Genomic DNA, 27,753 nt, shown 5'->3' with positions numbered 1-27,753 from the left:
TGCAACAGTGAAGACACTCTAACATCTACATTTATGGTAAGTGTACACAACTGTACTATGTTCATCGTGTTTCACTGTTGCAGTCATGACTGTAGGGTTGAATCCTAAAGCAGAATAAAAGGGAGGTGGTCATAAAGAAGAGGGGGCGGCTAAAAGGCCCTGCAAGACAGCAGAAGCAAAGCCTGCCCTAGACTTAGGGTAGAGAGGTAGATTGTAGTGCTTGGAAAAAGTATGCACTGAACTCCAAGTTGCAGCTTCCAAAATGTCTTTGGTAGGAACTCCCCTGAGGAAGGCAGCTGAAGTGGCAGCAGCTCTGGTAGAGTGAGTCCTTATACTCCCTGGGATTTGCTTTCCATGGTGTGAATAACAAAATCTGATTCCATGAGCAATCCATTTAGAAATGGTCTGTTTTGAAATGGCTTTACCTTGGGAACTTGAAGCATAAGAAACAAACAATTGCTCTGATTTCCTGATGTCCTTGGTTCTGTCCAGGTAAAAACGTGGTTGTCTGTGTACATCCAAGGAATGCAAGATCCTTTCCCCTTTATTTTGAGGCCTGGGGAAAAAAGTTGGCAAGTGAATAGTTTGATTTAAAGCCACTTTGGAAACCACCTTAGGCATGAAAGTAGGATTAGTCCTTAAAGACACCCTGTCTTGATGAAAAATAACATAAGGTTCCACAGCCATGAGAGCTTGCAACTCCGAAACTCTCCTGGCAGAGGTCAGAGCTAACAGAATGGCTGTTTTCCAAGATAAAAACTTGATGTCAGAAGTGGCAGCAGGCTCAAAAGGAGCTAAGGTGAGTTTTTCCAAAACATAGTTGAGATCCCAAGCAGGAATTGGAGGAGATCTAGGGGGCCTTAAGTTTTTACCTCCTCTGAAAAACTGTCTCATGAGCGGATGAGAAAAAAATAGGAGGGTCTGTATTATAATGAGCAGAAATAGCAGAAGCATGGATTTTTATGGAAGAGAAAGAGAGACCCTTTTGTAAGAGGTCTGTCAGATAAAGTAAAATCAGAGGAATGTTAGGAATAAGAGGATCTGAATCCTGAGCTTGCATCCAGGAGCAAAATCTTTTCCATTTTCCTGCATAAGATTTTCTAGTGCTAAGACGTCTGGCTTCTAAAATGACATCCACAACCTGCTTGGGTAGGAGAGAATGAATCTAAGATCCTGAATTAACCAGGCCACAAGGCTGAGAGTTTTGACATGGGAGTGCAGAACATGACCCTGGTGCTGGGACAGAAAATTTGGAGTCTGAGGTAATACCCAAGGGGGCTCCAGACAAAGGTTTTTCAGAGTTGGGTACCAAAATTGACGAGGCCAATTTGGGGCCAGCAAAATTATCATCTTGGGCTTGTCCTGTTTGATCTTTAATAACACCCGTGGAAGAAGAGGTAGAGGCAGGAAGGCATACCCAGAGAGGTTTCTCCAACTGAATGATAGAGTATCCACTTTCCAAGCTAGCTTGTGGAAAGTCCTGGTGCAAAAAATCTGTAGTTGATGATTGAGGTGGGATGCAAAGAGGTCTATGTGAGGACATCCCCAGACTGCTGTAATCATCCTGAATATTTCGGTGTCCAGCATCCATTCGTGTGGATCAGACAGGTTTCTGCTCAGACTGTCTGCCAGGAAGTTTTGATTCCCTGGTAGAAACTGAGCTTGAAGGTCCAGTTTGCAAGCTAGAGCTGTGTTCCATAGATTCATGGCTAATCTGCAAAGGGGGTAGGAATGAGATCCCCCTTGCTTGTTTATGTACTTCATTTATTAGTTTTACTTTTGCACCATCCATCTTCCTTTTACTTGTTTATGTACCACATAACTGTGGTGTTGTCTGTCCGTATCAGTAGTTGTCCTGGTTGTAGAAGATTACTGAAAGCCAATAGAGCATTCTGTATGGCTAACATTTCCTTTAAATTGATATGCAGGAGCTTCTGATCCTTTGTCCAAAGGCCCTGCAGACAGTTGCCCTGAAAATGGGCTCCCCATGCATAATCTGAAGCGTCCGTGGTTAGTATCTGAGTGGCTGGAGGCAGAGTGAATGGTTTTCCTATGTTTAGAGTACATGCCTTGGACCACCAAAGGAATTACTTTTGGAGACAAGGCAGGACGGTTATCTGCATGTCTAAACTGTGGCAATGCTGACACCATACACTTTTTAGGTACCACTGGATTTTCCTCATATGTAGTCTTGCATATGGTATGAGAAGGATGCAGGAGGCCATGTAACCCAAAGCCTGCAGGAATTTCCTTGCAGAAAGCTGAGTTAAAGTTGCCAAGGTTTTGAAAATTGAAGCCAGCTGTAACTGTTTTTCGGATGTCAGAAATGCCATCTGGGTTGAGGTGTTTAGAAGAGCACCCAGAAAAGTTATCTGTTGAGAGGGTGTCAAATTTGACTTTTTTATGTTTACAGAGAATCCCAGGAACTTGAGAAGGTTCTGAACAAATTCTAGATGCTGGAGTAAGACATCCTGGCTGTCTGCCTGAATTAGACAATCGTCCAGATAAGGGTAAATTTGAATTCCCTTGAGTCTGCAATAAGCTACTACTGGAGCCAGGCATTTGGTAAAGACCCTGGGTGCAGTAGACAATCCAAAGGGCAGCGCAGAGAATTGATAGTGCCTCGATCCGGCCCTGAACCTGAGGTATTTTCTGCATTCCTGCCTGATGGGAATGTGTAAATATGCCTCCTTTAAATCCAAAGTTACCATCCATGCATTTTTGGTCAGCATTGGAAGTAGCTGCTGAAGAGTAAGCATCTTGAATTTTGGTATCTCGAGAAAAGTGTTCAAGACTGACAGACCCACAATGGGTCTCCATGAATTTTGCTTTCTGGGGACTAGAAAGAGCCTTGAGTAAAAACCTTGTCTCATCTCTGAAAGTGGAACCAATTCTATGGCTTTCATAGCCAAGAGAGCCTCCAACTGGTTTAAGGCCTCTAACCATTGATGTTTTGGAAGATCCGGCCATCCGCTTGGTCTTGGTAGGGTATGAAAATGGAATTTGTAACCTCTTGAAACCACATCCAGAACTCACTTGTCTTGGGTTATATGAGTCCAATTTAGGTGAAAAAGGGAAAGTTTTCCTCCGAGTGGGGCTTTCAGACAAGAAGTTCCTGCAGCCCAAAAGAGGGAGTCATTGAGCCTGTTTTCTATGAGCTTGCGACCTGTCCTCTCCTCCCCTAGGGGTGGATGCAGTCCACTGTCTTGGTCTATAAGAGGCTTGCATTTGAGGCCTTCCTCGGGAGCGTCTGTATCTACCCCTCTGAGGCCTGTCTAAATTGGGAAAGGACCAATTTTTTGTAGGCCAGTTCCTACTAAATCTGGGTGGCTGTACCTGTAAGAAATCTTTAACCGTTTGCATGTATTTTGCCTTGTCCTCCATCTTCTTTATCACCTCTTCAGCCTTAGGTCCAAACAAAACATTATGCTCAACAGGAGCATCCAATAACTTAGCTTTTACTTGATCAGGCAAGTTTTGTTCCTTTAACCAAGCATGCCTTCTAATGACTGTACCAGAGGCAGCAGCCCTACAAGAAGCCTCCAAGGCATCAAATCCACAGTGTAAACCATGCTTCCCAACTTGTTCAGTGGCATGCAATAAGTCATGTAACTCCTTATCATCTGCGCAGGCAGAAATGGAAGTTAGCTTTTGTTTCAAAACAGACAGAAGAAATTGCTGGTATTTCAGCATATGAAATTGGCAGTTTAAAGCCCTAATAGATAAAGTAGCAGAAGTGTACACTTTTTTGCCCCATCTTTCTAAAGATCTGGAATCCTTCTCAGTGGGAATGGGGTTTTTAGCAGTAGCGGCCTTAACCCCCCTTAGGCCCCTGAGAAATGGTTTCAGGATCAGCAGCAGTATTCTTGTATAAAAACTTTTGGGAATCAGGAACCCTATAATATCTGTCTGGCTTAACAGGAGCTGGAGGAAAAGAGTCCGGAGTTAAGTTAGCTTCCGAAAAAGCATCATCCACAATATCCAAAATAGGAGGAATAGCCAGGGGTCTATGTTGAGGAAGAAGAAGAAAATCCCTAAGTCTTTTCTTAGATTCCAAGTACTCCTGTCCTTCCCAGTGAAAATGTTCCCTCATTTCATGTAAAGTTTCCCCAAAAGAAAAATCCTCAGGGGGAGAAGCTGAAGGAATGGATTCCTCAGCATCAGAATCCTCATAAGGAGGGAAAGAATATTCCTGGTCAGAAGTCTTCTACCCACCACTGTGTTTCCCTCCAGAAACTAAAATGGCTAGAGCTTCCTAATCAACTAACTTACAAACAACTAACTCTAGCCCACAAGCTTATCCTTAATCCCTCCCTCTGTCCCTCCCTATCTTCTGCTTTTAATATGCACCTGCCCAATAGAGTATTAAGATCAAACAATCAAAACCTACTCAAAGTACATAAACCTACTCATCCCCCAGGCAAACCTTCTATCCTTCAACCTAGCTCGCCTCTGGAACTCCTTCCCCACTCATCCGCACCACCTCTAATCACACTGCTTTCAAAAAATCCCTTCATACACACCTGACATCACATTGGGAATGCTCCTGCTCCCACCCTACATAACCTACTCTTCACCTACTTTCATACCTTCATGCTCTGCTCACATCTTTAAATCAACCAGATAAGTCCATATAAATTATTAGACTCCATATCCCTCCTCTTCCCCCACTTCATCAGGTCATTGTACCTCCTCTTCCTTTCTAGTAACCTGTTCTCTTAACTACTCTGCATAAATGGATAAGCTCATGCTAAATAGTTAATTCATTTTCTGCAATGTATTTTAAATGCACACTTGCTGAACTACTTGATATTGCTTTATTTTTAACTGTTGTACCTATTGTTAAACTTTGTTTGTATCTAAGAATGTATGTTCATAAGTACAAAAAATGTATTTTTTGGAGCTTTTCTCCCCAGGACTCCATTGAAAACGGGTTCATTATGGCCCAATGGACTATCCTGGTAAACCAACTACAATAAAATAAATAAAAATAAAATAAAAAAGAAGAAAGTGAAGAAACAGAAGCCTGATCAGAGGAGTCATAATACACTTCCTGCCTTGGCCTTTTATCTGGAGGGGGATGTGAACCCCTAATCATAGTAAGTAAGTCCTCCGCCATTTTAAGTAACTGTTTCTGAGACTTGGGTGCCGAAGAGGCCTGAGCTGTAGTCTTTGATTTGGAAGGAGTCTTTGCCTTTATTAGAAGCTGAGTAGGCCTGAAAACCCCTTCAGAAGTCAGTACCTGCACAGCGGCTCTGGACCCATCCGAAGGAGCATTGTCCGAAGGTCCTGCAACAGAAATATTCAAAGGCCTAGTTGGCTCCTCATGGGAGTCCATTTCGGCCATCGGCGGGCCGCAAAAGCGCCTCACTGATGACGGCCGAACCTGAAGCTGGCTCTGCTTGTACAATATCGTCCGATTTGGACCTCAGAGGCCTGTCTTTATCCTTAAGTCCGTTTGTGTACTCCATTGGCAGAATCGAATCCAACAACATTTTGTAATTAAAGCGCCTACTGAAGTAATGAAATGCAAAATCGTACCTTCGTTTAATCATACGTTGATTGAATCTAGCACAAAACCGACAACTAGCTACGTCGTGGTCAGGGCCTAAGCAAGGAATACAGTAAGAATGGAAATCCTTATGAGGTATTTGCTTCCCACAAGAAATACAGTTATTAACTTTTTCTGACATCGGACTGGAGCAAGAAAAAAGTTTCCCCAACGGGGTACTTAGCTTTGAGTAGGAGAAGAAAGTCTTCGGACTGAAGTATGATTAGCAAAAATTGTCAGGAGTCAGCCGACCGGCAAAAGCTAATATTGTACCTCTAGTCTTATGACTCTGAGGTACAGGTAAATGACCGTAGGTAGGTTAGAATTTCAGAAATTTTAACCTGATGTCTCAGTGTTGGATGGGACAGACACAAAGAATAGGAAAAAGTAAACAGAAAGGCAACTTTAAGCAGGTAATAGTACACAGAATATAAGAGTCTACTAGCAAAGCTGGACTATAAACAGCTGTAAAAGAACTGAAGCACCAATCCACAAGCAGGACTTCCAATACTGCCTCTACTGCAATCCCACCACAGTTTAAGACATGAGATTATGCATTAATTAACCAGTAAAGTTTGTGGTCAAATATGCAACCTCCCCATTTAGAAACTGTCCGACATGAGGCAAAGAAGAAAGAGGGGGGTCTAATGGTAGTCAATCTGAAATGGTAGAGATAAATACCTTAAGTGAAGTATACACAAGAGCTGGTACTGGAGAATTGGGGTACTCCTGCTTGAGACGGGTTCTTTTCTCTGTTTTGTCACCAAAAGGAAAATATCTTCCAGTTAGATAAATCAGATTTTCTATCAGTGGATTTTATTGCCTCCCTCAATACCTGTAGCATGCCCTCAGAACAAAGGTACCTAAAAGGAATAAAAAGCCTAGCATCCATACAGTTAAAACTGAGACTTTTGAATGTTGAGATGTATTACAGATGCCTTGTCTTGTGTGAGCAAGTTCACTCTGTGAGGAAGCTTTTGGTAAGTGCCTCAGACCAGTTACATGAAAAGGGAGAACCAGTGCTGTTTAGAACAAAAAGGGAGTAAACTGTAGCATCTTTGTTAAGTCCTTTCACATGAAAGGGGGGGGGAGGGTAAGACATAGAGAAACATTATTTTATTTATTTATTTTGCATTTGTTAACCGGGTTGGTCCAGCTGGGTAAGAATTTACCCTTTTTCAGTGGAGACAAGAGAGGAAAAGCCCCAAACAGACATACAAGTAGAGACAAGTTTACGTCAGTCGCCCTGCTAGCAGGGGTCCAGGGAATTGTTATGGCTAGGCTTGTACAGGCCCTAGGGCCGATAGCCTAGTACCAACCTATGAACAAATAACACACAGCAAAACAATGTCATGAATACAATGGATCAGAAAAAAATAAACTCCATTGAATTAAACATAGCTATATACAAAAACATAATAATAAGGTTGTAAAAGGAAAAACAATGATAATAAAAATCCAAGAGGTATGCAGTAAGGGAATTAAGGTTATAGGTAATCTTTTGAAAATAATATGGTATTGCAGGAGTAAAAATAAAAAAATATAGAGAAAAGTGTATGTACAAGGGACTGTTACTCAATCACGAGGATGAGATGGTGCACAAGAAGAAAGTAGTAGAGGAGGGATGTAGTGATCTACAGGGAGGGTGTAGAAGGGGGAGCAGATAGATATAATAAGTTATAGAAATAGGAAAGATCTTGTAGATCAGACTTAGTAGTAAAATGGGTATAAGGAGAGGGAGGGTTAAGTAGGGTGGTTGCAGGTACATATAGGGTTGTTATGGAGATACAGTATCAGGTCATGTTTGATGATAGAAAGAGAGGTATGGCTTCTGATTTGGACTGGAAGATTGCTCCAGATAAGGGAAATGGAGTGTTTATAGAGTATTTTACCTATGTTCATGTTGGGTCTATAGACTTGTGAGTAACTGTCCAGGGGACTGAGAATGCATCTGTTTTCCCAGCCTCTATGCAAGGTGTCATGAAGCAGAAGAGTTTCAGCTGTCTGTTAAAACTGGAGACAAATGTTTTTATGGGACTTCCTACTAGTGGACTATCTCTAGGAAGACCTCTCATGTAGCATCTGCTCGTAATGGTTTATCTAGGATCTGTTCAGAGAGTCTGCTAGTATAGTCTTCTCTGATGAGATGCAAGTTCCCTGAAGAAATAAACTGCATTGAATTGCTAACTCCTGAGCAATCATGGCTAGGCTACAGGGGGGTGGGGGACAAGGAGTGTATTCCTCCCTGTTTGTTTATATACCACGTTACCACTAAAAGAGTTCCTGGAGACCAAAGCAGATTCAGGGCCTTCAGGGCATTCATCAGCACCATCATTTCCTTCAGGTTTATCTGTTGGCAGTGGTACTGTGGTTCTCAGATTCCTTCCACCTTTACACCTTGAGAAACAGCATATGACACAGAAGTAATTTGAAATACCCAAGTTTCTTGGATGATTGTGGGTTCTTAGCCCCTCTGAGGAACTGTCTTAATAGAGGGTGAGAGAATAAAGGAGGACCAGTGTTGTATTCTGCAGAAGGAATGGTACTTGAGGTATGGATTTTGATGGAGAGCGAAAGTCCACTGCTTAGCAGCTCAGTGCCAAATATTGTAGTATTTGAGGTAAATTCAGTTTCCAGGGCACTGGCCCTTTTTCTCATTCAAACACAAAAGCGTTTCCATTTTGCAGAGTAAGCTTTTCTAGTTGATGGCGCTCTGGCCTCCCAAAATGACATCCTGCACCTCCTTGGAGGCAGGGCCTGCTCACCGACAAGCTAAGGAATCTTCCATGCAGCTAGGATTGGAGTATTTTCAGCTGACTGTGAAAGAGTTTTGAAGCTGTGCTGAGATTCAGAAGAAGAAGAGGCATTAGAGCAGGGTCCATGGTGGGGAATCACGTCCAGGCTCCTCAGAGGAGTGGGTACCAGTGTTGCCCTTGTCCAGTCCGGGCTGATAGGCTGGGAGGATCATCTTTGGTCTGTCTGCTCTGGTCTTCAATACCAGGACTTGGGCAGCAGAGGAAGAGGTGGGAAGGCAAACTGTCATTGATGTCCAACTGAAAGAGAGAGCGTCCACTCTCCAGGCCTTTGGATGGAAGATCCTTGAGCAGAATTTTGTCAATTGATGATTTTTGTGAGAGGCAAAGAGATCTATGTCTGGCCTTCTCCATTCTTGGATTATTTCTGTAAAAACTTTTGGATGCAACTTCCTATGTGTGGATCTGTCATATTCCTGCTTAGGTTGTCTGCCAGCGTGTTTTCCTTGCTGGCAAGTACTGTGCTTGCAGTTCCATTTGTAAGTCCATGGCCATGTTCCAAAGTGACATGGCCAGTCTATATAGGGGATAAAGAATGTGTTCCTCCCTGCTTGTTTATGTACCACATAACTGTGGTGTTGTCTGTTCTTATCAATAGCTGACCTGGTTGTAGAAGGTCCTTGAAAGCTATAATAGCATTTATCACTGCTAGCATTTCTTTTGATTGATGTGAAGGTGGATTTGCCCTGAATGCACCCGGTCTGTCATAATATCGCCCCCAAGTAGTCCGAGCGTCTGTTGCTTGGGATGACTTGATTTAGCTTGAGGCTTGCTGAATGGAAGGCCTGTGTTTGTTTTGCATGCTTGAGCCCACCACAGAAATTCCTTTTGCAGACATGGAATTAATAGGGCTATTATTGTTTCCAAACTGTGGCTGTGTTGAGACCATATTTTTAGGGTACCATTGTAGTTTTCTCATATGCAGCTTTGCACATGGGATTAGTAAGATGCAAGATGCCATGAATCCCAGAGCCTGCAGGATTTTCCTTGCAGTCAGCCTGGTGCAATTTGCCAGTGTTCTGAAGTATTGAATTAGTTGCCCTGCCTTCTCTGGGCGTGAGGTAGGCCATTCTGGGTGTTTGTGTCCAAATTGGCACCCAGGAAAATTATCTTCGAGAGGGTATTAGTCTTGATTTCTCTTTGTTGACCCGTTGTATCCTAGAGAGTTTAATAATATTATTACATAAGCCAGATGTTTCAGAAGAATGTGCTTGTGTCCGCTTGGATCAGGCAGTGCGTTCCAGATAAGGGTATATTGTATCACTTGAAGTCTGCAGTAGGCAATTACTGATGCCAGGCATTTTGTGAATACTCTGAAGGCGCATGATAGATAAACCAAAAGGGCAATGCGGAAGAGAATTGATAATGGGGGTGAACCTGCAAGAAATCTGCGGTATCTTCTGCAATTTTGTCTGATTGGGACATGCAGGTATGCCTCCTTGAGGTCCAATGATGCCAGTCAAGACTCCTTGCCCAGCATGGGAAGAAGTTGCTGTAGAGTGAGCATCTTGAATTTTTGTAATGCGAGTTAGGAATGTGTTTAGGATGGAAAGATCCAAATTGGTCTCCAATCTTTTCCCCTTCCTTGGCACCAGAAATAGCCTGGAATAAAAACCTTGACCTTGTTACCGTGTAGGTAAATTGCCTCTTGAATAGCTTTCATAATTTTATAAGACCTGAAATTTGCTTTTTGTGCCTTTGCCCCTTTGATTGTGGGTGCAGGTTTGGCATGCCTTTCATTTTGGAAGGGTATGAAAATGGAATTTGTAGCCTCTGTTTATAATGTCCAGGATCCATTTGTCCTTTGTGACAATATGCCAATTTTTTGAGAATAGTACCAGCTTTCCTCCCTAAGGGGGCTGCCATTTGTGAGACCTGGTTTGGCATGCAAAGGGGAGTCTCATTGGTTTTGCTTTCTGAAAGATTGCGAGTTGTCCTCACCACCTCTTTGTGTAGGAGCTTGCCATTGTCTGCCTCTGTACGAGCCTTGTGTTTGTCCTCTGCCCCTCCCGGGTGCCTGTATCTGCCTCTTTGGGGTCTGTCTGTGGCAGGAAAGGACCAGTTTTTTGGAAGGCCAATTTCTACTAAAAGCGTGGGGTTGGACCTGCAAGAAATTCTTTTCACAGTTTGCATTGATTTAGCCTTTTTCCTCCATTTTCCGTGAATACTTCCTCAGCATTTGCCCCAAATAGTACATCCTTTTGAAGAGAGCGTCTAGTAATTTAGCAGCTTTGACATGATCAGGCCCTAAGTATGACTGGAGACCTGTAACGCAAGCCAACTCTACATGAGGCCTCTAGAGCATCAAAACCACATTGTAAAGGTAGGGTTTACCCACTTGTTCTGCACTATGCATCAAATCCTGCAACTCCTTCATGTCACGGTTGTTCAGGTTGTGACATTTACTTTTCAATTGACACTTAACAGAAACTGTTGAGGTATTTTAGCATATGAAACTGACAGTTTACAGGCCCTCATGGATAAGGTAGCAGAGGGTATATACATTTTTCCCCACCTTTCTAAGGATCTGGAATCTCTGAAGGCAATGGGTTTTTTGGCAATGGAGGCCTTAACTCCTTTGGGCCCTTGTGAGATGGTTTCTAAGGTCAAATAAGATAGCTTTGTATAGAAATTGGTGTGAGTCCAGTGAACCCCTGCAGTACCGGGCCATGCTTAACTTTGGAGCTGGAGGAAGAGAATCCGGGTTAAAGGGCAGGCCCTCCCGAGTAAACATCATCCAGGATGTCCAGGACAGGAGGTATAGCCAGAGGAGCCTGTGCTGGGGGTAGTAATGAAAAAGAAATTCCCTGAGCCTTTTCTTGGAATCTGAATAATCCTGGCCTTCCCAGTGGAAGTGTTCCCTTAAGGTATGCAGAGTTTCACCAAATGAAGTAATCCCTCAGGGGGTGTTATGAAGGGATAGGATTCCTCTGCATCAGAGTCTTCAAAAGGGGAGTAAGACTGTTCCTGATAATCAGAGTGCTCTGAAATAATGGAGCCCTGATCAGAGGAGGTGGGGAATCTTTCCACTCTGGGTCTTTTGTCCGGAGGTGGCTGGAGAACCCTCTGATTAGAGTAATTAAATCCTCAGCCATTTTAAGCATCTGTTTCTTAGGCATGGGGCCTGGAGATGGAGCCCTGTGTAGCTGGTCTCTTAGGGTTTGGGGAGATTTGAAACCTTGATGGAGGAAAGGGAATTGGCATTAATGGTTCCCCTTTTTTCCCGGGGCCCTACGAGCGGGTGGGCCGGGACCCCGGCCCGGGGCAAAAAAAATGGGGTAACCCTTAGGCCCTCGCTGAAAGGAAGTGAGCGGCTTTTGGGGGTCTAACCCGGGGTCGATGGGTTTCCCTTTTTTTGCTTTTTAAAAAACAAAACCGGGTTAATCTTTTAAAAAAGTCAACCCCCAGCTTTGTCCTTTTTAATTAGACAAAAGGAAGCTTCTGGGGTAAAAAGGAAAAGGGGAAAGGAAAACCCTTTTCTTTTGCTTAAAAAAAACAAATTTAATTTTCTGACCGGCTGAGGAAAAAAACCCAAAGGGGGCTTGCAAGAAGACTTGGCCCAAAATTTTGTTTCAAGTGGGGGGATTTGTTCTCGGGGCCCGGGCAAGAAAGACGGGAAAAACTTTTTCTTTTTAATGTCCACTGATAAAAAAAAAATTTTAATTCGGGCAAAAAATTTTCCCCAAAAAATTTTAAAACGGGGTTTTTAAATTTTAAATAAGGAGTAAAGGGGAAACTTCTTTTTGGGCGGGGGAAAAGTGGGGGGTTTTTTAAAAAACCCCAAAAGGGGGGAAGGGCCCCGGGGGGCCTCCCCTTTTAACCCCCGGGAGAGGGGGCGGGAACCTTGGGTAGGGAGCCTTTGGTTTTTTTGCCCTCGGGGGCCCCAAAAAGGGGGGGGGGGGAAAACCCCACCCTTTTTTAAAAAAGGAAATCCAAAAAATTTCCCAAAAAACCCCCCCCCTTTTAGGGGTTTTTGAATGGGCGCCGAGGTGGGCTCAAAAAAAATAAAAATTTTATTTTTTTGTTCCCAAAAAAAATTTTCTTTTTTTAAAAAAAAAAATTTTCCCCAAAATTTTAAAAATTTTTAAAAAAGGGAAAATGGCCCCGGCCTTTTAAAAGGGCTGGGAGGGGAAATTTCGCTTTTTAAAAAAAACCCCCAAAAAAAGAAACCCCGAAAGAAGGGCCCCGAAGCGCCAAAACTCTTTTTTTAAAAAAATTTTAAAAACCCTTTAAAAGAATTTGAAATCCAAATTTTTAAAAAAAATTGAAATTTAAAAAAAAAAGGTTTATATAAGGGGGTTGAAGTTTTTTTTTAAAAAAAAAAATTTTTTTTCCCAAAGAGAAAATTAAAAAAGGGGGTTACAAAAAAATAATTTTAAATAAATAAACGCATTAAAAAAAAAAGGGGGTTTAAAAAGAAAAAAAAAACCAAACTTAAAGAAAAATTTTTTTTTTCCAATTTAAAAAATATTGAACCCCATTTAAACTAATTTAAAAAAAATTTTTTAAAAAAAAATTTAAAGGAAAAAAAAAACAAAAAAAAAAAAATAATTAAAAATTTTTACCCATTATTAAAGCCAAGGATAATTTTTCCCTTTTTAAAATCTCATTTTTTTTATCCATTAAAAAAAAAACCCAATTTTAAAAAAATATCTAAAAAAATTTACAAAATTTACAAAATTCAAAAATTCAGGGAAACCCACTGAAAAGTTAAAAAAAAAAGGAGGGGGGGACCCATATGAAAGAAATAAACCTTTGCAGCTCTACATATACCACATGGTTGCTTAAGTAGTTTCCAGAGAATTTAATCAACGAGGTTGAAAAGCAAAACTGTCACAGCTAAAACAGCAGAGAAGTATTCAACTGTGTCAGCACCTCTAGTAATGCCAAAGCACACAGCCACAAGGCAACCAAGTTTCAGGCAGCAACTTGAGTGCAGGGAGGCAGCTGAAACTGGGGGACAAAGTGGCATATATCTGCTCATATCTTCTGAGGAAGGGGTTTGAGAAAGCATCAAGAGGAGCAGCCCAACTTTCAGAATCTCCAGTAAATAGTGATGACTTTATCTGATGGTGTGGCTCTTAGATTACTGAGCTTGTGTTAAGCAAGCGCCACCCTTGAAAAGTCCCCGGTGGATATCGACTCCAATACAGTGCTTCTTAAGGACTCAAGGGCATTAAGGTTAAAATATCCTGCCCACAAGGCGATAAGACCACGTTCTACCTCCCAAATGTCAACCCCTTATGGTGAGGCAAAAAGGAAATCTAGGAAGGACATGCCAATGGAGGATGGGGATCAAATGGTTAAAAGAAAAAAGGTGGGTGTGATATCAATGAGTAACAGCATTCCAGGGATGCTGGAGACAAGGTAGTAGCTTGACGTTTGACATCTTGATAGCACAGCTCTCTTTCATTATACCCTTTGTCTAGACAATAGTCTATCCATACTTCCCACACAGACATGATCGTCATCTCCTCAACGACACCTAACATATTATCAACACCCTGTATCATTATGTGCACTTAAATATTTCTTACTGCTATATCTCTATACCTGCTTTCTTTCCAAATTCTCCTTCCAGCTCTGCCTGTGTCCCTGTCAGAGGCAGGTCCACCATCTCCATAGTCACCACCTCTACTAATGCCTCTTCTCGTGTCCACAGCACCTTTCCTGCAGATAAAAAGTCGATGTTATGTTTTGTGAACCAAAGCAGGCTTACTAAAAATATACAACAGACTTCAAAGAATGTAAGGCAAAACCGCCAATAATAACATGAAGAATATTAATTACATTAACATTTTGTTCTCCCAAGAGAGTCAAATAAATTGAATATTAATTAAGGTCATTGTAGGGTTGCCCTGCTGGCATTATAGACATTACAGACGTACACATACCATCAGCTCGTGTTTAGAAAAAACTCTCTTGCTGTAAGAGCAGTCAGGAAAGAACGAATACAGTACTCAATGGGACTGGGAGCAATGAGACCCATGGGGGAGGGACTACTAGAGACCTGAATCACTTACCTGGAAAGCAGACCGCAGTGTGCATATGAAACAAGGCAGGCAGAAGAATCACTGTACGTGCCTCCATCTGCTGGGGTGGTGTAAGTTGCATTTACTGCTCTGCTTAAGTCACCTGAAATCATTCTTATCTTTCATAGCTTAAGGTACAATGGGCAGTCAATATATCCAGTGTTCATACTTGTGTCAAAGTGTTTCAGCACAGAGCATATACAAATGTGTAACGTTTCTCAATAACATTACCAGTTTCTTTGCCTATCTGCAAGTTTTACTTTTGGTAGTGCTACTTGCATTCAGAGTTGGCTTCCCTAACTCCCTGTTTTTTAAATGTCTGCATAAAGACCATACGGTCACACTGAAATTTGAAAAATCACCAGCTCCTTCTTCCTCACAAGCTGTATTACCAAAAAAAGAGGTTATGTACTTACTATAACGTTCCATGTTTGCTGTCCTTGATCTCGCCTTCCTTCTTGTTGGTTGGCTTCGGAGCCGACCCTCTGCTCTGACTCGGCCATATTCTAAAGCTCGAGAGCTTCCACTGGCTGGAGGATAGTCCCTATCCCATCATGCCTTGCGCTAGTTACCCAGATCTCATTTGTGATAACCCATAACACTAGGCCACAATGTGTAGATATATAAACTAAACTATAGACATACCTAACAAAAATACATGTATATGTATACAAGAAGAAACCCTCAAGCCATAAGGAGAAGTTCTTATTCTATCCAACTCATAAGGCAGGAAGGGAATCAAGGTCTATAGTAAAATATGGATAACGCCTCTCGATCCTCCAGGAGGGGGAAGGAGGGTGGGATGCAAGAAGGAAGGCGAGATCACGGACAACAAACATGGAACATTTATTTATTTTATTTATTTATTTTACATTTGTTTACCGGGATAGTCCAACTGGAAACATGTCCATTTTTTGTGGAGGCCCGGGGAGAAAAGTTCCAGCCATACATCAAACATACCATTAATACATTCTTAATTAATTTTACATTCATACAATTTGAGACATTATCAGTTTATTGACAGTAATACAAACATTAAAATGATTTTAGATGTCAGTGGACTCATTTGGTAGTTAGAATAAAAGGATCATGGAGTTAGGATCTAGAAACAGCAAGTGTAGAAAGAGTAGAATTTAGCCCAAAATAAATTATTAGAGTTAGTCAGGATTAGGACTGGGACATAGCCACTGTTTTCTGAAGTACAGAAATAGGGTTTTCTTGAAGTGAGGTAGGGAGAGTTCTAAGATTAGCCAGAAGGGAATTCCACATTTTACCAACAGAGCTGGCAAATAGAGCGTCACCAGCTGAGTTGCTGGATTTCATGGTTTGTATGAGTAGCTTATCCGATGATCGAAGGGCCATAAGGTTTCTATAGGGGGTAATGAGGTTTGTGAGTGCAGGGGTGTTCTCTGGTTTGTGGAGTATTTTGTGTGCAACAATTAGTTGGCTAACCTGAAGTTGGTTAGGCAATTCAAGCCAGCCCAGTTGGAATATATTAAGACAGTGGTGAGTTCTATAGGCTGAGCCGGTATCTAGCAATGTGATTATAGCAGCTTGCAAGATTGTGAAAGTCAGTCTTGGTCAGTCTTGTTAAGGTTAGTGAATAGTGGTGAGGCATAGAGGAGGGTTGAGAGTAGATGAGTACATGCAATTGTAACTCTGGCTATAGGTGTTAAGAAGGGCTTAATATTATACAAGTTTTTTAATGACTATTTTAATAGTTTTATCAATGTGTGTGTCAAACTTAAGGTTATCTACTATAACTCCTAAAAGTTTAGTTGAGGAATCTGGTAAGATAATAGTGCCATTGTTGGACTTTAAAGTAAATATGGGGGGGGCTACGAGTGGGGAGAAAAGCAGGAGCTTGGTTTTACTGGGGTTTAGCATTAGACTGTGATTAAGGAGCCAGCTTTCAACTGTGTTGAAGGTAGTTTGGGATAAAGTTTGCAGATCTATGGGTGTGGTGGCCAAGCATATTAATGTGTTGTCATATGCATACTGAATGCATGTGGCATTCGGGATGACTTTATACATATCATTAATAAAAATGGAAAATAACAGGGGTCCTAATATGGATCCCTGGGGCACTCCGAGGGTGACAGGTAAAAGAGTAGATAGCTTGTTTTGCCAAAGGACAGCCTGCTGTCTGCCACTTAGGTAAGCTGCAAACCACTGGATGGCCTGGTCATTGAGGGAAAAGGTTTTCAAAGTGTGTATGAGTAGTTGGTGATTTACCATATCGAAAGCTTTGGCTAGATCAAGAAAGATGGCTGAGGACAGTTTATTATTGTTTTTATATAGGTTTATGACATTAGAGAAGGAGAGGAGGGCTGATGTAGTACTATGACATGGTCTGAAGCTGTGCTGGGTATTAGCTAAGAGATTATTCTGGGTAAGGTAGTTCAGAAGTTGTTTATGTATACATTTCTCCATAATTTTAGCCAAGGGTGACAAAATGGCTATGGGCCTATAATTTGACAATTCTGTGGAGCTGCCCCCTTTGTCGAGTGGGATAATATGGGTTATTTTCCAGATGGATGGAATGGTGCCTTCCGATATAGTCCTATTGATCAGAATAGAGATGAAGTATGCTATGGCATCCGCTGCTATTTGTAGATATTGTGCAGGGGGGACATCAGCAGATAGGGTAGTTGGCTTTAGTTTCTTGATTAATATTCTGACCAAGAATGTGGGAACTGGCTTAAAGTTAAAGGAGAAAGAGGGATTGGATGTAATACCTAAGGGATTAGGGCAGCCTGGAGGCAGTTGGTTAGCTAGTTGTTGGGTAGTTTCAGTAAAGAAGTTGTTGAAGGCATTGGCAACTTCTTCTGAGGGTTTTTGTTTAGTAGTCAAGGGGGTAGGAGTGGAAGATTGTCCTGGGTTAAGTAGTTTATTTAAGCCTGCCCAGAACTTCTGAGGTTTATGTAGGTGTTTTAGTTGGAGGTGATAGAAATAATTTTTTTGTCTAATGTAATGGCTTTCTTTGTTTCATTTCTTAGCTGTCTGTATCTAAGCTGATCTGTGGGGACTTTACTGGCACGTGAGGTGGCCCAGGCCTTATTTCTGAGTAGGAATTTATGTCTGGTATCTCTTGTAAGCCACTGGGCAGTTTTTGTTTTTAACTGCTTCCTCGAGCAGTAGATGTTTTAGAACTGACCAACTGTACACTTTGAGCTCATCTTGGAAGTTAGTGGGGTTGAATTTTGTTTTGTTCCTTATGGTTTTAAAAGTGGTTGGATTGGAGATGTTGACTTTGTGCTGGATTTTATAGGTAGGGAGGTGATCACTTAAGTCTTCAGGCAGGGTTCCACACGTATACTTTTAGGGAAGGGTGTTGACGAATATCCAGTCCAGGATACTTTCTTTTTTGTTGGGTTTATTGATCCGGGTGGGGGAAGATATAACCTGAGTAAACCCATAAAGGTTTATATGGTGAGTGGGAGGATCTGTTGATCAGGAGATCCAGTCAATACTGAAGTCCCCCAAGAATAATGGTTTCTTGGGGGAAGTTACTGGACAGACAGTGTATAATATTTTCCAAGGTATTTATGTTATTACCTGGGGGAATATAGACACACATAATATCTATACATTTGGTCATATTAATATGAAGCTTAGTAAATCATTAGCAGACCGGAGTTCCGCTGTGGCGACCGCAAACCGGGAAAAGCCAAAAGACACAACAAGTAATGAGAATTTCAGCATTGCCAGGATGGAGTTTATGTGGTCCTTCATTTGAAACCTCAAGCAGAGATTTGTAGATAACAGCTACCACCCCTCCCCTTTTATTGGTGTGATTAAGCCTAAGAATGTTGTAACCTGATGGAATTACCTCATTATCTGAAGTAGCTGGTTTTAGCCACATTTCGGTAAGACATAATATGTCTGGGAAAAGAACTTCTAAGAGGGCATGAAGGTGTTAAACCTTATTATTTAAACTTTGGATATTTAGGTGACTGATCAAGAGTGAGTTTGGGGGTTTGTTTAAGGTTCGTGTCATAGTGGAACTGTTGGACCTGGTTTTAGAGTACATGGGTGAGGATGGGCCAGGGTTTGGGTAGACGTCTCCGTCCTTTATCAGGTTACATTGAGATTTGAATACAAGTTTCCAGAATTTAATTATTATACTTAGGTTTCTTTTGTTTTTGGGAGTGGGATAACTGGTTCTTATGGGATGGTGATACCTGGAAAGAGATGGGTGGGGGGGGGGGGTAAGGGTTGTTTTGAAGTGGTCAAAATTGTTAGGTTCTACCAAAGTGACTGTTTTGCTTCTAGGGTAGTGGAAACCTAGGTGAGTATTAAATTCATAGATAGTAAGGAGGTATGGTATGAGCAGCAGAGGTACTACAGAGTACAGTAGAAATGCTTTGAGTGGTTTCTTATTAAGTAACAGAGGCATTATAACAGAGATGAATTGTAACCAGACTGTCTTAGTAGGATAGTTTAGTAAGAATAGGTGCTGGGGAGGTATTTGGTGACTTGGTTCTATTTGACTGGCTGCTAAAGCGGGGGAGTGGTTTTAGTAGTAAATATATTTTACATCACTGGGGTGGGTGGGAATTGGGGGTAGGATGGTGTGCATAGTGACTCCAAGCAGAGTGAGAGGAGTAGGGCTTAACCAGACCACGGTATACCTAGAGCCTGAGTATACAAGGTAAGTGATACAGGGGATGTAGCAATGCAGTAGTACCTGTGCTTAACACTGCTATGTGTATAACTCACTTTTAGGAGCAAGAAATAAGTTTAGTTAGCCACAAGTTTTCCTGCGTTTTTTCAGTAAGTTGACCAATTTAGAAACTGTGATAAATTGTAAGGGACCCTAGGGACTAGGATAACAGTGCTTTGGACCCAGTACAGAGTTTGATATAGACCATACAGTTATAGTCTGTTGAAAGTACCCTTTGTGGTTCTTTAGTTTTGTGGGACAGAAGGTGTTCCATTTTAAACAGAGGGTGGATTTTTTCTCTGTAGCAAGCTTTTCAGGGTAGGAGCTCTGATAGGGGACAGTACCTAATGAGAAGATATATAGGTTAGAGGTTTCCCGCACCAACTCCAACTATTATCCAATGAGCAACTCTATACAGCGGTCTTACTTGCAAGCAAAACAGAGCAGTTTAATATCAGTATAGTATAGGTAGCAGCAATTTCAAATGTGTTTGTTGTGTACTGGTTTAAACACAGATCGCAAATTATTAACAATCATGAACAATGTAGCTTAAACAAGATCGCACGTTATAAACTATCTTAGACAAGGTAGTCAGACATGCTAGTCTACACTCTGCTCTCAGATAATACAGCTTGTTCCCAAGTGTTATGCTTGGCACTGGTAGTTTTAAATGTTTTCACAGCTAAATACGTATGAGCAGTTGAACGCTAACATTTACAAATGCTTGAATCCCAGAGGGGCCTGCAGGCAGCAAAACTGCAGTTCAGTTATAGCGTTTACTCTAACAAAGCCTCTGAGCAAATGAACGGTAGCATTAACTTTCAGTTTATACAGTACGAACCAGTTAGCAACAGTCAAATTAACAGGTTCTAGCTTAATATCCAAAGCACATTTCAGTTTCTAGCTTAATACCTTAAGTAAAACATAAGAGAGCTGTACATCACATACCACGTTAAGAGAACACCTCCGTCTGGGTCAGGGGCACTGGGACTAATGAGAAATGGTGGGCAAGACAGGGGGGATTCGTAACCTCACTTCCGTAGGTAGGAAGGGGGAGGGGTACTAACCAGCCTAAACCAGACCACTGTATACCTAGAGCCTGAGTATACAAGGTAAGTGATACAGGGGAAGTAGTAATGCAGTAGTAGCGCTTAACACTGCTATTCGTATAACTCACTTTTAGGAGCAAGAAATAAGTTTAGTTAGCCACATGTTTTCCTCAAGTTTTCCTGTGTGTTTTCAGTAAGTTGACCAATTTAGAAATTACGATAAATTGTAAGGGACCCTAGGGACTAGATAAAAGTGCTTTGGACCCAGTACAGAGTTTGATACAGACCATACAGTTATAGTCTGTTGAAAGTACCCTTTGTGGTTCTTTAGTTGTGTGGGACAGAAAGTGTTTCGTTTTAAACAGAGGGTGGATTTCTTCTACATAGCAAGCTTTTCAGGGTAGGAGCTCTGATAGGGGACCGTACCCTTTGTGGTTCTTTAGTTTTGCAGGACAGAAGGTGTTCTGTTTTAAAAAGAGGGTGGATTTCTTCTACGTAGCAAGCTTTTCAGGGTAGGAGCTCTGATAGGGGACCATAGCCTTTGTGGTTCTTTAAAACAGAACACCTTCTGTCCCGCAAGAACCACAAAGGGGATGGTCCCCTGTCAGAGCTACTACCCTGAAAAGCTTGCTACGTAGAAGAAATCCACCCTCTATTTAAAACGGAACACCTTCTGTCCCACAAAACTAAAGAACCACAAAGGGTACGGTCCCCTGTCAGAGCTGCTACCCTGAAAAGCTTACTACGTAGAAGAATCTACCCTCTGTTTAAAACGGAACACCTTCTGTCCCGCAAAACTAAAGAACCACAAAGGATATGGTATGGTCCCCTATCAGAGCTCCTACCTTGAAAAGCTTGCTACGTAGAAGAAATCCATACTCTGTTTAAAACAGAACACCTTTTGTCCTGCAAAACTAAACAGAGGGTGGATTTCTTCTATGTAGCAAGCTTTTCAGGGTAGGAGCTCTGATAGGGGACTGTACCATGTTAAGCGAACACCTCCGTCTGGGTCAACAGCACTGGGACTAATGATTGTAAGTACATAACTGCTTTATGTTATGTTGTCCCTATCACGCCTTCCTTCTTGTTGGTTGGGACAGCACCCCAAGCACCTTCTTCTTGGGTGGCTCAACGGAATATACTCTTCAGAACCGTGGAACCAAAAGATGTGCTGTTCCAGGAGGGCACATCAACTTTGCAATGAGTAATGAAGGTATGGGGGTTAACCCACGTAGCCGTTGCACAAACCGAGTCTAAAGGCAGTCTGGCCCAAAAGGCAGTAGAAGTAGACAAAGCCCTGGTTGAGTGTCCTCAAATGTTCCCTGGTAGTTGCTTGTTCTGTGAATTATAGACATAAGTAATGGTATCCGAAATCCATTTTGATAAAGCCACATTTGATACTGGAGTTCCCTTTTTGTTCTCTGCAAAGGATACAAACTGGTCAGACTGTATGAATTCTTGAGTCCTGTGCAGACAGAAACATAATTGTCTATGAACATCCAATTGGTGGAGTTCATACTCTGCCTTGTTGCCATAATTCGGAAAAAACACTGGTAGTTCTATCAATTGACTCAGATTGAACTCTGAGCAAACTTCTGGTAGAAAAGAAGGGTTGGTCCTGAGAGAAACCCTATCTTTGTGGAAAATTAAATAAGGGGAATGAATGGAAAGGGCTTGTAATTCTAATACCCTCCTGGCTGAGGTAAAGGCGATCAAGAAAATAGTTTTCCCAAGTCAAAAATTTTAGAGCACAAGAACTGGCTGGTTCGAATGGAGGAAGAACTAAGGCAGCTAGGACTAAATTTAGATTCCAAGGAGGAAGTGGTTCTCTTATTGGGGTCTCAAAAGAACGGTACCCCTCAGAAAAGCTTTGCATAGCCTATGGGACATAACATTAGAACCCATTTCTCCCACATGGAAGTTAGAAATAGCAGCCAACTGAACTCAGACAGTTGCTGCTGCTGCTCCTTGGTTAAAAGTTTCAGACAGGAATTCTAGTATCTTTGAAATGGGTGCAGTAAAAGGATCAATATTATTGTTGACAGTCCAACAAGAGAACTGTTTCCATTTACTAGTATACAATTTCCTCATAGAGGATTTGTGAGAGGAGATGAGAATAGGTTGTATGGCTGGGGAGATGTCAGGAAGCCTGGCTAAACTGGGAAGTGGAAGAACCAAGCTGTCAGCCTGAGGGTCTGTAAGGAAGGATGGTGTGTGCCCGACTGATGCATCCAGCAGGTCCGGAGCTGGGCCCAGGATCCAAGGCTCCTCCAGGAGATGGGGCCACAGAAACGGAAACCAGATTTGATGAGAACAGTAGGGGGCAATGACGATTCACTTGCAACCCACCAATTGTGCTTTCTAAAGAACCTTGGGGATCAGAGGAAATGGAGGAAAGGCATACAGAAGTCCCGGGGGCCAATCGTGAACAAGTGCATCCCTGGGTGTTTATCCCAGTGGGGGAACTAGGGCGAAATAGCTGCTGCATTTGGCATTGACGGATGTGGCAAAAAGATCACAGCAAGGCTGGCCCTACTTGCGAAAGATCTGATTCGCAATTTCTTGTTTCAGGGACCACTCATGAGGCATAGGGATAGCCCTGCTTAGTTTGTCTGCTATCGCGTTGGATTTCCCCGGGATGTGTGTTGTGATCAGAAAGTGTTGGGAGGACATCTCCCACTGCCATACTCTTAGGGCTTCTCGACATAAGGGATAGGATCTGGTTCCGCCTTGTTTGTTGATGTATAATACCACTGACATGTTGTCCGTCTGAATCATAATCGTCCCAGTTAAAAGAGAGCTGTGAAGTTCTTGCAACACCAGGAGCACCGCTCTCATCTCGAGGACATTTATGTGCAAATGGTACTTGTGTTGTTCCCAAGTTCCGTGAACGGTCTGGCCCAGATAATGCCCCCCCCACCCTATCTGGGAAGCATCTGTGGTCACTATGGCCACTGGTTGGGGGACAACAAACAGTCTGATCATTGTCAGCTGGGTGGACTGAAGCCACCATTTTAGGTCCTTCTTGCAGGTCTCCGTAATGAGAATTTCATGAGACATGGGTAGGTCTTGCATGGACCACTGAGCAGAGAGGAGCCACTGCATTAACCTCATGTGGAAACGCGCCAAGGGAAAGTACAGTTGTGTACACTTACCATAAATGTAGAAGTTAGAGTGTATTCACTGTTGCAGTCATTACATTTGGGCAATCTGCTGGCAGGTTGCCCTTAGTCGGCCTGAATTCCAAAGTCTTGGGTCCTGCGTCGGTTGCTGTCTTCTCTTCCATGACGTCAGGAGTATAAAACATGTAGCCGACGCCATTTTCTTTAGTTTTTCGTGCCCCCGATGTCAGGTGCCCCCAAAAAGGTAGCATTTTATATATATATATATATATATATATATATATATATATATATATATATATATGCATCAATATAAACTTTACCTTCATGTACAAGCAAATACAACACATAGGTTGTAGAAGATAGAGAAGGAAAGATAAACTGTAGAGGGACAGGGGGATGGCGGGAGGGTAACCTGGACTACAACAGTGAATACACTCGAACATCTACATTTATGGTAAGTGTACACAACTGTACTATGTTCTTCGTGTTTCACTGTTGCAGTCATAACATTTGGGTAGAATCCCAAAGCTATGGTTGGGAGGCTAGAGCTAAACAGCATTAGGTGCAGCTATAAGGCCCTGCAGCACTGCAGTGGCAAAGCCTGCCCTGGACTTAGAGGAGATTGGCAAATGGTAATGCTTTGTAAAGGTGTGAACAGAACGCCAAGTAGCAGCCTCTAGAATGTCTTTAGTTGGTACTCCTCTGAGAAAGGCTGCCGAAGTAGCTGCAGCTCTGGTGGAATGAGATCTAATGCCCTTGGGCACAGGTATACCATGGTGCAAGTAGCAGAAACAGATGAAGTGGCTTATCCACTTTGAAATTGTCTGCTTTGAGATAGCCTTTCCTTCTGATCCTGCAGCATATGACACTAGTAATTGCTCAGTTTTTCTTGCAGCTTTTGTCCTGCTCAAGTGGAATCTTAGCTGTCTGTGTACATCCAAGGAATGCAGAATTCTCTCCCCTTTGTTCTGCAGATATGGATAAAAAGTTGGCAGATGAATTGTTTGGTTAAGAGCCACACTGGAAACCACCTTAGGCATAAAAGTAGGATTTATCCTCAGAGACACCCTGTCTGGGTAAAATATGACAAAAGGCTCTACAGCCATGAGGGCCTGTAGCTCTGAAACTCTTCTTGCTGAAGTAATTGCTAGTAGCAGAGCTGTCTTCTATGATAAGAACTTTATATCAGCGGTAGCGGCTGGTTCAAATGGAGGCAGGGTGAGCTTTTCCAACACATAATTGAGGTCCCATGCAGGTAATGGTGATCTTCTAAAAGGCCTTAGGTTTTTGGCTCCTCTAAGATACTGCTTTAGTAAAGGATGAGAAAAGACTGGTGGCTCTGTATTGTAATGAGCCGAAATGGCAGAGGCATGGATTTGGATTGATGAGAAAGATAGGCCTTTGTCAAGCATCTCAGTTAAGTATTGTAATATCTGAGGAATATGTGGTTCTGCTGTATCAGTTCCTTGTGCTCGATTCCAAGGACAGAATCTCTTCCATTTGTCAGCATAAGATTTTCTAGTACTAGGCCTTCTGGCTTCCAAAATGACATCCATCACGGCTTTACTGAGAGGTGTTCTTCGTAAGATTACATGATTAGCCATGCTGCCAGGTTCAGAGTCTGTAGTTGATTGTGCGAGATCTGACTGTTTTGCTGGGACAGTAGTTGTGGTCTTTGAGGCAAAGTCCAAGCTGGATATTGAGACAAGTTCCTTAGGACTGGATACCAGTATAAGCGGGGCCAGTCCGGGGCAATTAATATCATCTTTGGCTTCTCTTGTCTGACTTTTAGGAGGACTTTGGGTAGAAGAGGCAGAGAAGGAAAGGCGTAAACCGACAGGTTTTTCCAACTGAAGGATAGGGCGTCCACTTTCCATGCTTGTCTGTGGTAAGTCCTTGTGCAAAATCTTTTCAATTGATAATTTTGAGGAGAGACAAATAGATCTATGTCTGGGCTCCCCCATTTCTCTGTTATGCTGAATACTTGTGGATTTAGTTTCCACTCGTGAGGATCCATATGGTTTCTGCTTAAATTGTCTGCCAGAGAGTTCTGTTTTCCTGGCAGGAATTGAACTTGAAGATTTATTTGGTAGGTCAAAGCTGTGTCCCACAGTGCCATGGCTGATCTGCAAAGGGGGTAGGAGTGTGTGCTCCCTTGTTTGTTTATATACCACGTGACTGTGGTGTTGTCAGTCTTTATCAGTAGTTGTCCTGGATGAACTAAGTCCTTGAAGGCTGTTAGAGCATTTTGAAAAGCTAGCATCTCTTTCTGGTTGATATGTAGATGCATTTGATTTGGTGCCTATATGCCCTGAATGCATCTTCCTGCCATTTAGGCCCCCCCAGGCATAATCTGATGCATCTGTTAAGGTTTGCCTGGCAGGGGGTAGAGTGAAGGGCCGCCCCATGTTATGGTGACAGGCCTTTGCCCACCATAGAAACTCCTGTTGCAGGCAGGGGATGAGAGGAATCATTGTTTCCAGACTGTGTGAATGTTGACTCCATAAATTTTTTAGGTACCACTGAAGTTTCCTCATATGCAGTCTTGCATGTGGAATTAGTAGGCTGCAGGATGCCATGAAGCCCAGAGGCTGCAGAATTTGTCTTGCAGAAGACTAGGTTTTTGTTGCCATCAGTTTGAAGTAAGTAGTTAGTTGCCTTTGTTTGTCTGGCGTGAGCTAAGCCATCTGGGCAGTGGTATGCAAGCTTGCACCCAGGAATGTTATCTTTTGAGAGGGTACCAGTTCATAGGTTCATAGGTTCATACTAGGCTATCTGCCCTAGGGCATTTATAAGCCTAGCCAGAATGTGTTTGGCTTTCGCCACCCATTTTAAATTTATTTTGCTATGCCCTTTTTCGAGATTAGTATACTGTGCCTCTAACAGTGACACAGAAGTGATACCCGGGGTCAACCTACAATCTCCCATCCACTCATCAAGATTCCTCTTGAAGAGAGTCAATGAGGGACTCTGCCTAACCTGGATGGGATTTTATTCCAGAGTGAAGGGAGCCTCTGGGTTATGAATCTGTCCCTCCAGCATGTCCTATTTATTTCAGTGCTGAGGTTCAAGTCTCGAGCTAGCTCAATGGGATTTAGATTTTCTGAGGTGCAGCATGTCCATTAATTCCGGGTTGGACATGGCTTTATACGTCAGGCACAGATCGCCTCTGAACAGGCGGTATGCCACTGAGTAGAGCTGGAGTTTCTTTAACCGGGCAGCATATGGCATCTGTTTTAGCCCTTTGATCCTTGGTGAGGTACTTTTGGGGTCTTTCCAGTTGCTGCAGGTGTCTGGTAAAGTACATCCCAAAAGGGGCATTGTACTCAATTATGGGCCTGATGAGGGATGAGTAAAGAGGCATGATGACCTCCCGTGATCTAGATGTGAATCCCTTCATGATTAGGTGGGCTATATAAAATGTTTTTCTAACCACTTTGGCCACGTGGTTGTCAAATGAAAGACTGCTATCAACTTGGGTCCCCAGGTCCCTAATTACTTCTTCTGTACTTAATGGATTACCACCTATGTGGTAATTTGTGGGCACTTTGTTTTTGCCAAAGGGGATGACTATACACTTTTCGGCATTTAGCTTGAGGCGATGGCTCTGGCACCAGTTGTCTGTTTCTATGAGGCTCTTTTGGAGGATGCTTGTGTCGGCTGGAGAGTCGATTATGGCGCCCAGTTTGCAGTCATGTGCAAACTTGGTCAACCACAGTCCTTCTGTGTTGGCCTGTACCTCTGAGAAATATATACCGAACAAGAGAGGTCCCAGGACTGAGCCTTGTGGGACACCACTTGTAACTGGTTTGGAGTCTGACATGGCTCCAGCAATTCTAACCATGTGGGTTCTGTCCTTGAGCCAGTTTGCAATCCATCTAGTGACATAGGGGTTTATATTTAAGCTGGTGAGCTTATCTATAATGCCCGAGTGGGGTATTGTATCAAGGCTTTGAGGTCCAGGTAGGCTGTGTGGACCACCTTCCCTCATCAATGGCCTTGGTGACTGCTTCAAAGAAATCAACCAGGTTTAAGAGGCAGGATCTGCCCTTAACAAAGCCGAACTGGGTAGGATCCAGTGTCTGTAGGTCCCCAATATCTTTATTTATGAGGTCCATGATGATCCTTTCCATAGCTTTGCAGACCAAGCTAGTCAGGCTTATGGGCGATAGTTTCCAGGATCCGTTGAGGCACCACCTTTATGGAGAGGGACCACTGTTGCTGCACGCCACTCTTTGGGCACATATCCTGTAGTAAGGCTAAGATTGAACAGTAGTTTTATGTTTGCGTTTAGCTCTTCTTGGAGTTCATGTAGGACGCAGCCGGACACCATCTGGTCCCACTGATGCTTTATTTTTGCTTTGGAGAGGGCTCTTACCTGAGCATCTGAGATGTCAGGGGCAGCACTCTGCTGGGATAGATATTTGCCCTTTTGGTGGGAGGGGGGAGAAGTTTGGTGAACCTGTCAGCTAGGATGTTGGCAATGTCTGTGGGTTCGTGTATTTTTGTCATTTTGG

General features: G+C 42.6%; 1 protein-coding gene across 1 annotated transcript in view; it reads right to left on the bottom strand.

The window, feature by feature from the left end:
• The window catches only part of EMC1 (ER membrane protein complex subunit 1), a 1,424,536-nt gene that overhangs the window by 910,169 nt on the left and 486,614 nt on the right, over positions 1-27,753 (bottom strand). Inside the window, exon 14 of the mRNA XM_044087063.1 lies at positions 13,918-14,034. Coding sequence (XP_043942998.1) covers positions 13,918-14,034 — 117 coding nt within the window. The remainder of the gene's footprint in view (positions 1-13,917; positions 14,035-27,753) is intronic.

This window comes from Protopterus annectens, chromosome 1.part1 (assembly GCF_019279795.1).
Source record: "Protopterus annectens isolate FY-2018-M chromosome 1.part1, PAN1.0, whole genome shotgun sequence".
Lineage (NCBI taxonomy): Eukaryota > Metazoa > Chordata > Ceratodontiformes > Protopteridae > Protopterus > Protopterus annectens.
Note: the sequence above shows the minus strand (reverse complement) of the source record. Positions and strands in the feature narration are given on the sequence as shown.